The sequence below is a fragment of the Malania oleifera genome, chromosome 1 (genome assembly GCF_029873635.1).
Source record: "Malania oleifera isolate guangnan ecotype guangnan chromosome 1, ASM2987363v1, whole genome shotgun sequence".
NCBI lineage: Eukaryota > Viridiplantae > Streptophyta > Magnoliopsida > Santalales > Ximeniaceae > Malania > Malania oleifera.
The window spans coordinates 124,206,760-124,222,059 of NC_080417.1; the positions used below are offsets into that span (position 1 = coordinate 124,206,760).

Consider the following 15,300-nt stretch of genomic DNA (forward strand, 5'->3'; position numbering starts at 1 on the left):
AAATAATAATAATACTAAAAAGGTAGAAGGCACCCAAATGATTGCATGTGTGATATATTTATAAACCATAGGTGCAGCTGTGATAGTCATCCCTAGTATTGTGATAAAAATTCATCAATTTATTTTAATTAAAAAAAAATTACTTGGCCACTTAGTGACTGATCTATCACCGCTCCAAATATTAAGTTGGCACTTGGATCAACAAGGTCATATATAACCTCAGCTGCAGCATTTACCTGCAGGAAATCGAACATGAGCATAGATAGAGAAGAGATCAAAAATCAACTAAACCATAAATAAGCATGAATATAAACAAGTTCAGAAGATAAAATAGGAAGCATCAACACTAACAAACACAGTTATAGGACAAATGAGGGTAGCAATTTTATATTCCATCATGCTAACCCTCCAATTGTGAAAACAATTCAAATCAGACATCAATATAAACAATTGGGATGAAATAAATTGATGGTTCTGGAGGTCAACTATGTTGTTTAATAGACCAGAACAGTTTTTTCTTCAACGTACTGCATGTTACAATGTTCAATAATAGAAAAATGGCACAGGTAAGATCAACATGACAAATAATAGAAAGCACCCATATGGATTACAGAACATTAGTTTTCGTGTCCATCTCAACAATATTTGTCCAAGACAGATCCCAATCATAAATTTAACTTCAATTTTTGGCAAATTTAGATTTGAGACTGAATCAAATAATATATAAGATTCTGCACAAATTCCAAAAACCAATTGTAAACAATGCATGTTGAAACAAGCAAAGTTCATTTAAGAATTAAACACACTAACATGCATTGACTTTCACGTCGCCTAACACGCCACTATGACATACAAATAAAGGGCGTCATAACTGTATGTCCACATTAGACGCAGTAGGGCAGTACTCCTTGGACACTCCTCAAATAGGTGTCAAAGATACTTCAAAAAATGTGTTAGATGCTTCCAAAATTTATTCTGACATAACCAGGGCAAAACATATCATATACTTGTATATAAATGTTTTAGGATTGAAAATAAATCAAATGTGATGCCATCTCTCAGTTGGGAGAGAGTCTGTTGTGGGACTTGGATTCATCAGGAGACCATTCTACTAAATCTTTCAAGCATTTGACGAGAACTTATATGCCCTTTCCTCTTCATCGTACTATCTGGAAAGCTAAACTCCCCTTTAAGATAAAGGCTTTTATTTGTCTGGTTGTTCTTAATAGAGTTAACACCAACACTGTTGCAGAATAGGAAGCCTCCGAGGCATTATCTCCAGATATTCTATCTTGTTTTGGATAGCACAGAATCAGCATTTCATCTTTTTTGCATTGCTCTTTTCTCTTGGAGGATTTTGGAATAAGGTGTTTGGTTTATTTGGATAGAACTGGGTTCATCCAGCTTCAGTGAAGGATTTGTTGAATATTTCTTTTACAGGCTTTGGGAAGAGCCAGATGGTTCGGTTGGGTGGGTTTTTGGGATTTTTGCAGCCTCATGGAAATTTGGATGGAAAGAAATGCACATACTTTTTAAGGTCACTTTTCCTTTGCTATGGGAAAGGATTCATTACTTGGCTTCTCTCACTGCTCCTTTGCAGCAGGCTGTTTTAAAGGGGTGTCTTTTTCAGATTTTCAGTGAGATTGGAAAGCAGTCTAATTTTGATTGCAGTTTCTTCTTTTATTTTTTCTTTTTCTCCCAACGGCATTTTATACTCCTTCCCGCACATTCTTTCAGCTTTAATAAAATCTTCTCTTTTTCTTTTAAAAAATCATCAAATGTTTACTCTTTAACATGTAGTAAAAAACCACAACTATTACAATGGGATTCCTTTTTATCAAAAATATTTTATTTGAAATAGCTGAATAATGAAAGCAATCAACACAAGGCATGACAAAGGAAGACAACATTGTTTACATGCTTCTTACATGGTAAAATAGATGTATATATGTAAAAATATATGTTTATTAATAACCATATCTCTCAGATTTACTTATCCCCAAATCCTTGTATCCACATCCACGCTTCATAGACACACATACATAGGGGCCTGCATGCATACATGTGTGCATGCATGCAGGCGCACTGGGGGAAGGGGAGGGAGGCACTAAGTTGTATATGCATCAAAATTTTATTGGAGCCATTTTAGTATGTTTGTAATTATTATTATATCATTGAGTTTTTGTTAAAACATCTACTTTAACATGTAAAAAAATAATAAAATAATTTTTTTAAAATATATTTCATTAACTGGAACCATGAATAAATATCCCATCAACTATAAAAAATGGTCACAATTATGTTACTATTATTTAAATATACATATATTGCCAAAAAATTCACCATAGATCACTAATCTAACTTGAGTAATGATTCTTTACATAGTTGTGCCTAGTTGCTCTTCAAAGCACAAACTCATTTATTGTCAAATCAGTAGTAAATTGTTGAGCAATTTCTATCTCGACATATGTTATGTAACGAAGGAATTCGCAAGATAATCATCTCCCATCTTATTGAGAAGCCTAGTTTAAACATAATTCATAGTTGAAAAAGTATGCTCAATTGTGGCTATAGAAACAGAGAGCATACAAGAGGGGCAGCCTTAGAATTCATTTCTCAAGGGTTTTTCCATAAAATATTTTTTTTTTTTTAAGTATGAACAAATTTGTAAAGAATTGGAAAGAAAATTAAAAAGAGGAGATAGGTTCGAAATCCATTTCTTGGGGAAATTACACAAAATAAAGCAAAAACAATTAACAACAATGGCAACAAAAAGCCTCAAGTCCCACTAGATGGAGTCGGCTACATGAATCTCAATCCGCCAATTCACCCAATCGAGAGCATTTTCCTCTACTAGATTAAGGGTGTTATTAAATCCTTCCTCACTACCTTATTCCAAGTTATTTTAGGCTTATCCCAACCCCTTTTCAAGTCAGAAACAATAACTCACTCATTCCTCCTCACAGGTGCCCTACTAGGCCCACATTTTAAATGCCCAAACCATCTATGTCGCCCCTCCCTTATCCTGTCTTCAACCAATGCTATGCTAAAATTATTGCGTATATGCTCGTTCCTTATTTTATCCTTTAATGGTATACCACTCATCCACCTTAACATTCGCATTTTGGCTACTTTTACCTTTTGTTCATGTTGTTTCTTAATTGCCCAACCATAAAGCATCCAGCTTTATAGCCATCTTATAAAACTTTCCTTTTAATTTTAAGGGTATTCTACAATCACACAACATGCTTGACGCACTTCTCCATTTTACCTAACCTGCTTTAATTTTATTTATCAATCACATCTTCTTCAATTTCCCCTTCCGCTTGCCAATAGATGCAAGATATTTAAATCTATTAGTGCTATTAATTTCTTAATCATCAAGTTTAACCTTCTCTCCACTACTCCTCCTTACATCATTGAAATTTCATTTCATATATCCTATTTTATTCCTACTTATCCAAAAACCTTTAAACTCTAATGTGGTTCTCCAAAGTTCTAAGTTAGATTTCACTCCACTCCCACTTTCATCAATCTACACATTATCATCAGCAAACAACATACACCAAGGGATCTCATTTTGAATATTCCCAATAAGTTTATCAATTACTAAGGGAAAAAGGTAAGGACTCAAAGTAAAACCTTGATGTACACCTATTGTAATTAGAAAATCTCTAAATTCCCCTCCTGCAGTCCTAACACTAGTCACTACTCTATCATACATATCCTTAATGACCTCAACATATCTACTATACATTCCCTTCTATTCTACGACGCACCAATGAACTTCCCTAGGTACTCTATCATATGTTTTCTCTTAGTCAATAAAAACCATATGCAAATTCCTTCTCTGTTCCCTAAACTTTTCTATTAATCTTTTTAAGAGATAAACATCTCCCAGTTATAAAACCAAATTGATTCTCTGAAATCCTCATTTTTCTAATCTTATTCTTTGTTCAATTACTCTTTCCCATAATTTCATCATATGATTCATAATATTAATTCCACAATAGTTATTACAAATTTGAAAATCACCTTTGTTTTAGTATAAAGGTATTAACATTCTTTTCCTCCATTACTCCAACATTCACTTGGTTTTTATAATAATATTGAATAGATTAGTTAACCAAATATTTCCTTTATCCCTTAAATATTTCCAAACTTCAATTGGTATGTAATCTAGTCCTATAGATTTCTCACTTCTAATCTTTTTAACATTGTCTTAGCTTCAAGGACTCTAATTTTGCAAATAGATCTCCTATTTTTAGTCTTCTTCTCATTTTTCACTTCCAAGTTCAAACTTTCACTTTGGTTTTCATTAAACAACTTATCAAAATATCGTCACCACCTCTCTTTATGTATTTTTCTCTAGTTAAAACATTATCATTCTCATCCTTGTGCATTTTACATCACCTAAATCTTTGCATTTTCTTTCTCTAACTTTAGCAAGTCTATAAATGTCTCTTTCTCCTTCTTTTGTATCCAGTATAGTATATAAAGTATCATAAGCTCTATGTTTAGCTTCACAAATAGTCTTTTTTGCATTTTTTCTTGCCTCTTTACGCTTTTCAAGATTTTATATATTTCTACAATTTTATCAAATTTTATACCAATTTATTTTTGTTTTAACAACTTTTTGGACTTCTTGATCCCACCACCAACTTTCTTTACTACTCAAATATCTTCCTTTAGACTAACCTAAAATCTCTTTTGTTATCCTTATGATAGAGTTAACCATTTTCTTCCAACAATATTTGCTTCTACCTTACGCCCCCCCCCCCCCCCAACTTGTCCAATCACACTCTTTGATCATTGTATCTTTGAATTTTACTATATTATCTCCCTTCAAGCTCCACCACCTAGTTCTCTTGTGTTGATTTATGTTGCTCTTTCTCTTACATTTTTTAGTATGTATATCTAATACTAGGACACTATGTTGTGTAGCCAAACTTTCACTTGGGAAAACTTTACAATCCCTACAAGATAGACGAACCCCCTTCTAGTTAAAAAGAAATCTATTTAGCTTTTATTATGCTGATTCTTGAAAGTTATTAAGTGTTCTTCTTTTATAAAGCGAGTATTAAACATAATCAAATCGTAAGACATGGAAAAATCTAAATTGTATCACTAGCCTCATTTTTTATCTCCATATCCATGGCCTCCACATATCCTCTCATAACCTATATTATCCTTTCCAATGTATCCATTCAAATCAGCTGAAAAGACATGATCCCTAGTAAAATACTATCCATATCTTCCCAAAATTGTCTTTTACGATTTTTTGCTAACCCTATTTGGGGAGCATACGCACTAATGACATTTACTATCTCCAAGCCTAGAGTTAACCTAATTTTAATGACTCTATCCCTTCTTCTTTTAACATCTACTACATTATATTTTAGGTCCTTGTCTACAATAATTCCCACTCCGTTTTTATGTTTCTTTTCCAGTGTACCAAAGTTTAAATCCTATTGTTCAATTTCTCTAGCTTTCTCCCTAACCAATTTCATCTCTTGAAGGAAAATTAAGTTAATTTTGTTTCTTATCATTATTTTCACTAGTTCCATACTTTTTTCCCATAAGGGTCCCAATATTCCAATTTTCTAATCTAATACTAGTTTCTTGTGCTAACTTCTTAGTCCTCTCCCTTCTATACTAGCCTGATCTATTCCCTTGACCCAGGTGGATTTGGTAAGAATTCATGATATAAAGATCAACAAATTTGTACATTGGCTGTCAGCTACCTAACACAACCTTATGTAGGTTTGGGACTAGTTGTGTCTACAAAGATAATTTGTGATACATAAGCAAAGTACAAGTATGAGGTCATTTTTTTCTAATGCAAACTTATTTTACATAAACAATTTTCTAAATCACACCCTACAGCCAATGGAAACCACACAAACAACAAAATGCATTAAAAAAATCTAAAGCATATAATTTTAGTGCGTGAACCCAAGATAGACTAAAATCAAAAGACTCGTGCAATAGTACTTTTTGAAAAATTTAGAAGAAGAAAAAAAAAAAGATAGGAGAAGATCTCACCGGTGACTAAAACTAACGGACAATGACAACAACAACCACAACAAGCCTTTAGTCCCACTAGGTGGGGTCGGCTATATGAATCCTTTTCAGTCAATTCACCCAATTAAAAGTGTTTTCCTCTATTAGATTAAGGGCTATTAAATCCTTCCTCACTATTTTATTCCAAGTTATTTTAGGTCTACCTCTATCTCTTTTCATGCTAGAAACAATAATTAACTCACTGCTCCTCACAGATGCTCTACTAGGTCTGTGTTTCAAATACCTAAAAACCACCTAAGCTGCCCCTCCATTATCTTGTCTTCTATCGGTGCTATGCCTAAATGATTGTGTATATGCTCATTTTTCAATTTATCTTTTAATGTTATACCACTCATCCACCTTAACATTCACATTTCAGCAACTTTTACTTTTTATACATGTTTGTTAGTTGCCCAACATTTTGAACCATAAAGCATAGTTAGCCTTATAGCCATCTTATAAAACTTTCCTTTTAATTTTAAGGGTATTCTACAATTACACAGTACAACTGACGCACTCATCCATTTTACCCAACCTGTTTTAGTTCTATGTACTACATCTTCATTTTTCCCTTCCGCTTGCATAATAGATCCAAGATATCTAAATCTATTAGTGCTATTAATCTCATTATCAAGTTTAATTTTCTCTCCACTACTACTCCTTACACTACTGAAATTGCATTTCATATATTCCATCTTATTCCTAATTATCCTAAACCCTTTAGACTCTAATATGGCTCTCCAAAGTTCTAGCTTAGATTCCACTTCGCTCCTACTATCATCAATCAACACGATATCATCTGCAAACAACATACACCAAGGGATCTCATTTTCAATATTTCTAGTAAGTTAATCAATCACTAAAGTAAAAAAATCAGGACTCAAAGTGGAACCTTGATGTACACCTATTGTGATTGGAAAATCTCTAGATTCCCCTCCTATAGTCCTAACACTAGTCACTACTCTATCATAAATATCCTTAATGATCTCAATATATCTAGAAGCAAACCCTCTTTTCTAGCATCCACTAAAGAACTTCCCTAGGTACTCTATCATAAGCTTTCTCTAGGTCAATAAAAACCATATGCAAGTCCCTTTTCTTTTCTCTAAACTTTTCCATTAAGCTTCTTAAAAGATAAATAGCTTATGTTGTTGATCTCCCAAGCATAAAACCAAATTGACTTTCTGAAATTTTCATTTCTAGTCTTATTCTATATTCAATTATTCTTTCCCATAATTTCATTGTATGATTCATAATCTTAATTCCACGATAGTTATTACAGTTTTGACTATCGTCTTTGTTTTTATATAAAGGTACTAACGTACTTCTCCTCCATTTTTCTGGTATTTTCTTGGTTTTAATAATAATTTTGAATATATTAATTAATCAAAAATTTCCTTTATCCCCTAAACATTTCCAAACTTCAATTAGTATTTTATTCGGTCATAAAGATTTTTTGTTTTTCATCTTTTTTAATATCATCTTATCTTCAAGAACTCTAATTTTGCGAATAAATCTCCTATTTTTAGTCTTCTTCTCATTTTTCACTTCTAAGTTCAATCTTTCATTTTGGTTTTCGTTAAACAACTTATCAAAGTGTCTTTGCCACCACTCTTTTATGTCTTCTTCTCTAGTTAAGACATTATCATTCTCGTCCTTCATACATTTTACATCATCTAAATCTTTGCATTTCTTTCTCTAGCTCTAGTAAGTTTATAAATGTTTTTTTCTCCTTTTGTATCTAGTCTAGCATATAAAGTATCATAAGCTCTATGTTTAGCTTCACTACTAGTTTTTTTTTTGCATTTTTTCTCACCTCTTTATATTTTTGAAGATTTTTTATATTTCTACAATTTTGCCATATTTTATACCAAATTCTTTTTATCTTTACAGCTTTTCGACTTCTTAATCCCATCACCAACTTTCTTTACTACCCAAGTATCTTTCTTTGGACTCACCTAAAACCTCTTTTGCTATCCTTACGATAGAATTAGTTATTTTATTCCAAACAATATTTACATGTACCCTATCCCCTATAGTCTAATCACACTCTTTAATTATTTTATCTTTGAATTTTACTAATATTATCTCCCTTCAAGCTCCACCATCTAATCCTTTAGTGTTAATTTATGTTACTCTTTTGCTTCCATTTTTTAATAAGTATATTTAATACTAGGACTATGTTGCGTAGCCAAACTTTCACCTGCGATAAATTTACAATCCTTACAAGATAGACAATCCTCGTTCCTAATTAAGAAGAAATCTATTTGACTTTTATTAAGCCTGCTTTTGAAAGTTATTAAGTGTTCTCCCCTTTTTATAAAGCAAGTATTCAATTCAATATAACCAAATAATAAGACATGACAAAGTCTAAGATTGCATCACCGGGCTCATTTTTATCTCCATATCCATGATCTCTATGTATCCTCACATAGCCTATATTATCCTTTCCAATATGTCCATTCAAATTAGCTCCTATGAATGTCTTTTCAGACGTTGATATCCCTTATAAAATACTATCTATATCTTCCCAAAATTGGTTTTTAAGATTTTCTACTAAGCCTATTTAGGGAGCATACATAGTAATGACGTTCACTATTTCCAGGCCTAAAGCTATCTTGATTTTAATGATTCTACCCCTTACTCTTTTAACATCTATTACATTATATTTTAGGTATTTGTTTACAATAATTCCCAACCCCTTTTTATATTTCTCTTTTCCAATGTGCCAAAGTTTAAATCCTTATTTTTCAATTTCTCTAGTTTTGTCTCCTATATGTTTCGTCTCTTGAAGACAAATTAAGTTAATTTTCCTTCTAAACATTATTTCCACAATTTCCATACTTTTGCCCATAAGAGTCCTTATATTCTAAGTTGCTAATATAATCTTAGTTCCTTGTGCTAACTTATTAGCCCTCTCCCTTCTATACTGACCCGATCTATTCCCTTGACCTAGGTGAATTTGGTAAGAATTCATGATAATAAGATCTAACAAAGTTTCATGCTGGCTGTCAGCTACCTAACACAACCCTACTCCATCATCCGGGCTTGAGACCGACTGTGTACAAAGATAATTTGTGTTACACATGCAAAGTACGTGTTTGAGGTTTTTTTTTTTTTAATGCAAACTTATTTCATATAGACAATTTTCTAAATCACACCCTACAACCAGTAGAACCCACACAAACAACCCAATGCATTTAAAGTAAATCTAAAGCATACAATTTTGGGTGTGAATCCAAGATAGACTAAAATTTTAAATAAAATAAAATAAAATAATTGCAATAGTACTTTTTGAAAAAAAAAAAAAATTGTACTCCAAGATTTGCAAATGGAAAACACAAAAATGCATATATTAAGCCTACAAATCATAAACACAAAATCTCCACTACTAACCAACTATTGAAAAAATATTAATAATAATAGCAATGAGAAAAGAAATAACAAGAGAAGAGAAGATCTCACCGGTGGCTAAAACTAAAAGGTAATGACAACCGATTGAAAATACTATAATAAGTACCCTCTGGGGCCAGAAATTTGATGCTACTAATGAAAAATCAATCAAAGAATATTGAAGCAATGAGGAATTGTAAGAATTCTACAATCTAAATTCAAGGTAATGACAACCGATTGAAAATACTAGAGGACAATGACAACGATTGCCAAGACTAGGACAATGACAACCAACTGAAAATACTACCACAAGGACAATCGAAGAATATTGAATCAATGAGGGATTGCAAGAATTCTTCAATACATATTCAAGTGCCAAAGGGTACTAATGGTAGTATTTTCAGCCGGTTGTCATTGTCCTTTTGTTTCAGCCACCAGTGAGATCTTCTTCTTCTTATTATTATTTTTTTTTTTTCAATTGTTATGTTCATGATCTGTAAGCTTAACATGTGCATTTTCATGTTTTCCATTTGCAAATCTTGGAGTATACAAACTTTTTCAAAAAGTACTACTGCACGAGGTTTTTTTTATTTTAGAACAATTATATTTGAAAAAATAGAAAAATTAGGAATTTTAAAAAAAATAACAAAACATTATATTTCAGAACCAGATTGGAAAAGGAATTTCTAAAAAATTTTGGAGGTACTTGTGATGGGAAAAACGCAAGCCTTCACAGCTTTGTTTGCATCAAGAACTTTGTTTGAGAAAGGGAAAGGAAATGAAAGGGGAGAAAAAGAAGAAATTGATTTTTTATTGTATTTTCTGTTTATAACAAATACTATAAGAATGAAAAATTGTTCAATAGTGCCTAGAATTAAGAAAAAATAATGGTTAGTGACATTTAATTTGGATACAAAAAGGAATTTACTAAGAAAGAAAAAGATACAAAGAGTGTAAGAATTCCTTGAAAAACAAGAAAGAAAAGAAGAAGAATACAAGAAATCCAAGACTTAAGACAAATGAGCCAGCCAATCAAGTTGAATGTTAGAAAAAGTCATATGGCCAAAACACCCTACAAGCAAGGCCCACATGGACGCAAGGAACGCAATCTTGCCTCATATCAACTTCACGGATGATCCAAAATCTTCAAAAATCTAGTCATTTCTCTCTAGCCAAATAACCCAAATGCAAAAGTAGAACATCACCATAAGATCCTTACATCTTTGTCTTCCGAAATCGAACATCAGGAAAGCCTCCAAAGAATAAGAACTCATCCAATCCAACATTCTCCTGACATCCAAAATGCTTGTTCTATAACCACCACACAACTAGACACTGCAAAAATAGATAAGCCCCATAACTGTTGTGACACAAACACACACATCTGGATATAGAACTAAATGTGGTCTTCGAACCTGCAGCAGACCATTGGTGTTACTTCTGTTAGGATGGTGTCCAGGCAAAAGCTTTTACTCTTGAAGGAACTTTAGCTCTCTACAATAGATTGGCATGAGGAAAAGGATGAAAAGAAGTGTTGAGAGAAAAATAAAGGGATTTACAAAGAGAAAACACCTGAATTATCCAAACATCAAATCTTAGTATCCGTACAATGCGAAGATAGAATCAAGCAACCTCAAAAGAGAAGAAAGTTCCTCAACCTCCTATCAATAGGATTGGGTCATAACTGAAAATCCCAGCTCCCAAGAAACCTCAAACCATCCAAAATGAGAAAAAAGAAGAAATATGAGCATCAAGACTCAAAGAAAAATGAGAAATGAAGAGAAAGCAGCAGAAAAGAAAACATTCCCAAGCCAAATATTCTTCTAAAAGCAAAACCTGCACCTTTCTCCTACTTTTTGCCTGATACAAGGGAGAAGAAATAATTTACCAGCAAGATGAATTTCCATGGGCTTACATACAAAACCTATTAGCATCCCAACCATTCTCTTGCAAACCAAATTAGCTTTTAATAACCATATGCCAAAGTGAATCAGATTCCAAAGGGAATTGGCATAACCATTTATCCACCAAAGCAGTGTTTTTAGACACAAATTACCAAGACTGAAGCCACCTTCCTTCCTAGACCTAGCGACAAATTCCCAAATCACAAGATGATCTAGATTCTCACCCACCCCAGACTACAAGCTTGATGCATAATCTTCTCAAGCTTACGAGCCATCCCCACCAAAATTTTAAATAAAGAAAACACAAAGGGATAGAGAAAGACACCTAAATTATAGTAATAACCCCCAAGAGAAAAGCACACCCTTCTACCCATCTAGACGTTTTAACATCTTAGTTATCACAAGATTCCAAAACTTTGTAAACGAAGGATTCTCACCTAAAAGAACTCCCAAGTAACACAGGCACTACAAAATCCCATGCCCCACAAGCGCAGCCAATCTCGAAGTCACCTAATGGATCATATCAATAGCAGCTAAACCACACTTCCCTAAACAAATCTTAAGCCCACAAACTAACTCAAAAGACTGCCAAGATATTAAGACTATTGCAAAAAGAGCTCCTATCATATGACATGAAAAGAATCATATCATCAGCTATTTGCGGATGCAACACAATAACTTCTTTCCTACAAATAGCAATGCCCAGGACAAGACCCTTATCGATGGCCCTCTCAATCATTCTACTCAGTAGATCAGCAACGAAATAAAAAGAAAATGGGATGAAAGATCCCCTTGCCTCGCACCCTTAGAAGCTAAAACCGAGTCTTAGTTTGACCATGATAATTATAGAAAAGGAAGTAACAAAAAGACAGCCCCTAATCCAAACCCCTCCATCCAACACCAAAACTTTTCCTAAGACCCTATCCAAGAATAGCCAAATAAGTCTATTGTAAGCCTTCTCAAAATACAACAATCGACAACAACAAACCAAGCCTTCAGTCCCACTATGTGAAATCAGCTACAATAATCCTTGTCCGCCAATTTACAAGATACTTGGCAATTTCCTCCGACAAGTTAATGGCTATTCTATCTCATTCCGAGTTATTTTAGATCTACCCCTATCCCTACACCTTCTACTACCACTAACAGTTACAAGCTCACTCCACATGCACTATTTGGCCTACTTTGTAACTGTGCACGTGCCCAAACCCATCTGTGCTATGCTAACTTAACATGAACATGTTCATTCCTTGATTTATCTTTCAACGTTGTACCACTAATCCACCTCAATTTCGGCAACTTTAGCTCTTGGATGTGTTATTTATTAGTTGGACAGCATTCTGATCCATATAGCATACCCCTGCTATAAAACTTTCCTTCTAATTTTAGATCTTCTTCAATTTCTCCTTCAGCTTCCATGGTATTGAAATCTACTAGTGCTATTAATTTCTTGACCATCAAGTTCAATATTTTCTCCAATGTTCCTCCTACCATGAAAATTACATTTCATATATTCTATCTTATTTCTACTAATCCTAAAACCTCCAGGTTTTAGAGGTTCTCTACATAATTCTAACTTAGATTCTACTCTACTGTAGTTTCATCAATTAAGACAATATCATCTAGAAACAACATATAGGAACCTCATTTTGGATACTCCTAGTAAGTTCATACATCTCTCTTCAAAAAATGTGAACTAAAAGCAAACCTTGATGTACACCTCTAGTGAGTGCGAAATTCCCTAAACTCTCCGCATGTAATCGGGCATCATAGTCTATTGTACATATCCTTAATAACATTGATATATCCATCATAGGCTTTCTCCAAGTCAATAAAAATCATGTGCAAGTCCCTCTCCTTTTCACTAAACTTTTCCATTGACCTTCCTAGAAGATACATAGCTTACGTAATTGATTTCCCAGGCATAAAACCAAACTAACATTTGGAAACCCATGTTTTTAACCTTAGTCTTTATTCAATTACCATTTCCCAAAATTTCATTGTATGACTCATTATGATTTGCTTGTTTTTGAAAACATTTTATTGCACATCGTAGAGGATTGAGAATTGTAATTTCTATCAATTCAAGGGATAATTTGTATAGAAATCCAATACCTTTTTTTTATCATCTAATCATAATGATTTGCTGGGGAATAACGTAAAAAATTGAGGTCACTTTTTGGAGGAAAACAAACACTTTGATAGAGATAAAGAAAAATTAGAAATATGAATAAATAGATATGCCTACATATTTTTTATTCTAGGGACAAAGGATCTAATTGATACAGGGAGCATCATAAAGATCAATTGGTGAGATTTGGGCCAAAGAACTGCTTAATTGTGTCATAATATGAGATATAAGTTAGCAATCAACTCATGCAATAGAACTAATCCACAAAAGGTATTGAGTACTGGTGTAGGATCAGATCCCAAAGATAGTGGGGAATGGGAGCTGAACTGCCCTTAGGTTCTCCCCGAAAATGACCTGATTTTTTTTACCTATTTTTAAAGAATTCCAAAAAAAAAAAATGAAAATTGAAAAAGAAGTCTTTTCTAGTTCAAAGAGTTTTAAAACCTCCATAACCTCATCAGCTAAAATAACAGCATCCAAAATATATCTACTCTCAAAAATGTTGCCAAAGAACTAGAAATAGTACTCCCTATCACCCCCATAATCCTGTTAGCAAGAACCTCGGCAATAATATTCTAAATTCTCATAAACACTTGTAAGCAAGCTCATAGGTCTAAAGTCACTAACTCTAATAGAAAATCTTTCTTAGGAACTAAAGCAATAAAAGTCAAATTTATACTCTTGGGGACCACCCCATTTAGCATGAAACTCCATAAACACCTTTAACAGGCCAAACCCAATCACATCCCCACAGTTATGGGAAAAAAATAAAAAAATAATAAATAAAAAAAAAAGCTAGATTAAAACCCATCCAGACTTGGGCCTTTCTCCCTTCCATACTAAAAACTGTCCACTTAATCTCCTCTTCCTCAAAAGGTCTCTTCAACCACCCAAACAACTCATAAGAAATAGGAGACCAATCCAAGCCCTCAACCATAGGCTGACAAAGGCTCTCCTCCTTATAAATATTCCTAGAGAGCCCACTAATTTCTTTTGAAAAGCAACTAGATCCATAACCATCTCAACCCCAACGTGCTCCAATTCTTTAATCAAACTCCTCCAACATCTGTCATCATCCATTATATATTCCCCCACCTTGTTCCTTTATATTTTCCTTTCCTTTACCCAAATTAAATCAATAAGCTCTAATCCCTTAGGCTCCAATTCTTTAATCAAACTCCTCCAACATCTGTCATCATCCATTATATATTCCCCCACCTTGTTCCTTTATATTTTCCTTTCCTTTACCCAAATTAAATCAATAAGCTCTAATCCCTTAGGCTGCATTTGGATCAAGGATTTTGTTCGTGAAAAGGAAAAGAAAAGAAACTGAAAAACTAATTCTTTATATTTTCTATCTAAATTAAATACTATTAAGAATGAAAGTTTGTTCATTAAAAAATTAAAATTTAGTGACATGTAAAATAACATTTTTATTTATTGATATATTATACATTTTATTTTCACTATCACTTTCTCTGCTAACCAAACATGAAAAATGATTTTTTTCATTTTTTCTTTTTTCTAATATTTTTAAATTTTCAAATGGGCCTTAGTCTAAAGGTCTTTTTCTTCCATGAAATAATGCCAGCCGGCCCAGCACTGCCAGCACATTAGATGTAGCCATGCCTGCCCCAGCCCACACCACCCCACCCCTGTGTTGAGCCTGACAAATCACTAACTAAATGAACTAAAAAAGCTAAACCCCTAAGACTGAAAGACCTTTGAATTATAATTGCAGCAACATGTTGCATTCTATTCATTCTTCAGTTTTCCACTTCACAATCTAAATGAAAAGAGCTAGAGGAA

The 15,300-nt window shown here is 33.2% G+C and overlaps 1 protein-coding gene across 2 annotated transcripts in view; it reads right to left on the reverse strand.

The window, feature by feature from the left end:
• The window catches only part of LOC131153042 (cell division protein FtsZ homolog 2-1, chloroplastic), a 48,124-nt gene that overhangs the window by 25,053 nt on the left and 7,771 nt on the right, over positions 1–15,300 (reverse strand). For both annotated transcript variants that reach the window (XM_058105072.1, XM_058105066.1), the window contains exon 6: positions 144–236. In XM_058105072.1, the coding sequence (XP_057961055.1) occupies positions 144–236 (93 nt within the window). The remainder of the gene's footprint in view (positions 1–143; positions 237–15,300) is intronic.